Here is a 2,808-nt window from a genome sequence, read left to right as displayed (position 1 = left end):
ACACTAACAAACACTGCTGCGCTGAGGCGCTGCCTCTTCCACGGACCACCCTACCTCAGTGTATTCATGAGGGGGTGGTATTGGGGGCAGAATTAGGGGTGGTGACTGCCACATGATGTGCGGCAGTCATCGCTGGCCTATGGAGTGGGCGGGGCGGTCCGGGGAAGAGGCAGTGCCTCGGACCACTCCCTCATGAATATGCCAGACCACTTTGAGAGCGGTTCAACGTTTCTATTGTACAGCGCAGCAGTGTTTGTTAGCGTTATCGGAGGTTTCCGATAACACTAGCAGTGTAACACTGCTGCGTTTGTTTTAGCGCTAGTAAGCAGCTCTGAGTGCCATTTTTAAGGGTGACAGGTCCTCTTTAAAGAATGTCTTATGGGTTCAAGATACCTCCCAACCAATAATAGTTCAGTGCAGTAGTACTACGAATCAGATGAAAAAGTTTTGATTATTAGCTTTTAATTAATATGCAAATCAGTCTATATCTGCAACAGAGATCATCCCAATATTCCTAATTTAATAATAGTCACTCATTAGCATCTAAGTCAAACTGGGAATATCTAAAAAAAATAAAATTTTGGACACAAATAATAAAGGTATGCTGAAAACCGCATTTCTCTATAAATTGCCGCCTATAGATAATAATGCTTGTTTGAGGTTGTAAACTCCCATTAATGCAGAGTAATGTAAATGTTGTAGTTCCTTCATGCTAAGGCTTTGATATATTTTATCATTTGCAGTACCATGAAAATAATATTTTTTATGCAAATAACATGAATGAAATAGAATAATCTGGGCAGTGTTGGTACTAGTAAACAGCATTAAGTGCTTAACTTCTAAAAATAGTTCAATATTAAATGATGATATGTGTACTGTATATATAATCATGTGACATACACCCTGTGCTAATACGAGGATGATCTAACCATTAAGAATAAATACCGGTATGTGTAACTTGATTTCTAGTATCCCTTCCTAGCTACATAATTAGATATAGTTTTTACAGCTTGGAGGTCTCTTTTCTTCCTCGAGAACTGAAGACCCATTTGGATTTTTCTATTGGTTGAGATGATTACAATAGGGCTTATAGCTGAGTAACAGGAATCAAAAAATATTCTTGCATCAGTTAAGCGGGGAGAAAGAGTAGAAGTGCAGAGAGTCAGAGTCCAAAACAGATTATCTAAGCCAAAGCTAACAATATACATCATAACTAAAGTGAACACAGCTTTAGCCGCTCGTATCTCAGCATGCTTATTGTTTGAGGTTGGAAAAGATTTTGCATGTTTTCCATGTTGGTAGAAAACATAGAGAAGATAACCACTGGATAACATCATTAGAGATAAGAAGAACAAGTCACGGACTACATAGATAATTCCATTACCTATGTAGAGGAGATAATTTGGGAATATCACAAAGCAAAAATTGTAGCTCATAATGTATCTGGAAGTAATATTCTTGATAGAAGCTGTGGAGTATGCCAGGCGGGTACTACTTATAATTAAATTGAAAGTCCAGAGAAAGAGCATTAATGTGAGCAGGTGATCCAGCAGCATCTTCTTTACTTTCAACCATCGTCGGTGAGAGGGGGTAATGGAAATGCACTGAAAACATCCCAGCAAAGAGGTAATGCTGACTGACATGGCTCTTCCTACACAATATAAGTAAAGGCTTATTTGGCAAGATAAGTCACCAAATACAATATAGGTTCCCGTTGATTGCAGGGTGATTGGAAGACCCCACGTCAGTATAACCAGCAAATTGGACAGGGCCAGTTTAGTGAGGATAATTTCTCCAGTGCTCACTTTACCTTGAGTATGAAAGGTATGAAGGAAGGCAAATAAAATAATGACATTACCAGGAATTCCTATAAAGTCCAGTGAAAAATAACTTATAATGTCAAGGATGAGCCAGGTGCCCATTTTATGCTTCAGGGATAGCTGTCTAAAGTCAGAGACAAAGTCTGCAACAAAAAAAAGCAATTTGATTAAATATAACATTCCTCTAAGAGCAATTCACCATAAATTACATACTAATTCTACATGCCTGTTTTATAGATGGTTGGTCACCATGTTTCTAAAAATGCATATTTTATGTGTCCATTTTGTTGGTCCCCATTAAAAATACAGTCTCCAGTTATTATGCTATGATTTCTAATTTTTCCTGAAAAAATACCATGACCCAGAAGTGAAAGAGCACTATATGCTTTTGAGATATAATTTGGTGATATACACATATATATCATGTATCATATATAAATGACACCTCTCATATTTGAAAAAGTACTAGTTAAGCATTTTCTCTGTGGTCTACCAGCTCTTCTCCAACCCATCCTCAACTCTGCTTCCCAGCTCTCTCCTAGTTTCTCATATTGCTCTTCTCTTTGCCAGTCTTTTTTCTTAACAAAAGAGTGTTCCTTTAAATGAGTTTCCTCTGTGTAATTGGATGGATCCCCTCCCCTGCAATCATATATTGCCCAGTTAAATATTTGCCAGTGGGTTGGCTAATTCCCAGGTGAGTTAAGACACACATGTATGTGCACTTAATGTATGTACCAGGGCATAGGTTGGAAGGTAACATGAATCATGCTATAGAGCAGTGATGGCAAACCTTTTAGAGACCGAGTTCCCCAAACTACAACAAAGACCCGCTTATTTATCGCATAGTGCCAACACATAAATGTAATTTGTGATTTATATTCCCTGCTCTGTCACAGCTTTCATTGATACCAGCACCTGAGGACTCCAATATAGCAGAAAATAGTCCCAGGTAGAGCTGTCACTTTAAAATACCTCTGTGCACAGCAAG

General features: G+C 38.3%; 1 protein-coding gene across 1 annotated transcript; it reads right to left on the bottom strand.

The window, feature by feature from the left end:
* Nucleotides 1-367: 367 nt before the first annotated feature.
* Nucleotides 368-1,957, bottom strand: LOC140116667 (olfactory receptor class A-like protein 1). Its single transcript, XM_072133125.1, has one exon. It carries the CDS (start codon nucleotides 1,920-1,922, stop codon nucleotides 966-968), a length of 957 nt encoding a protein of 318 aa, XP_071989226.1. The 5' UTR covers nucleotides 1,923-1,957; the 3' UTR covers nucleotides 368-965.
* Between the last annotated feature and the right edge of the window lie 851 nt (nucleotides 1,958-2,808).

Source organism: Engystomops pustulosus, chromosome 2 (assembly GCF_040894005.1).
Source record: "Engystomops pustulosus chromosome 2, aEngPut4.maternal, whole genome shotgun sequence".
NCBI classification, from domain to species: domain Eukaryota; kingdom Metazoa; phylum Chordata; class Amphibia; order Anura; family Leptodactylidae; genus Engystomops; species Engystomops pustulosus.
The sequence above is the reverse complement of the archived record's forward strand: the minus strand, read 5'-3'. Positions and strand labels throughout refer to the sequence as shown.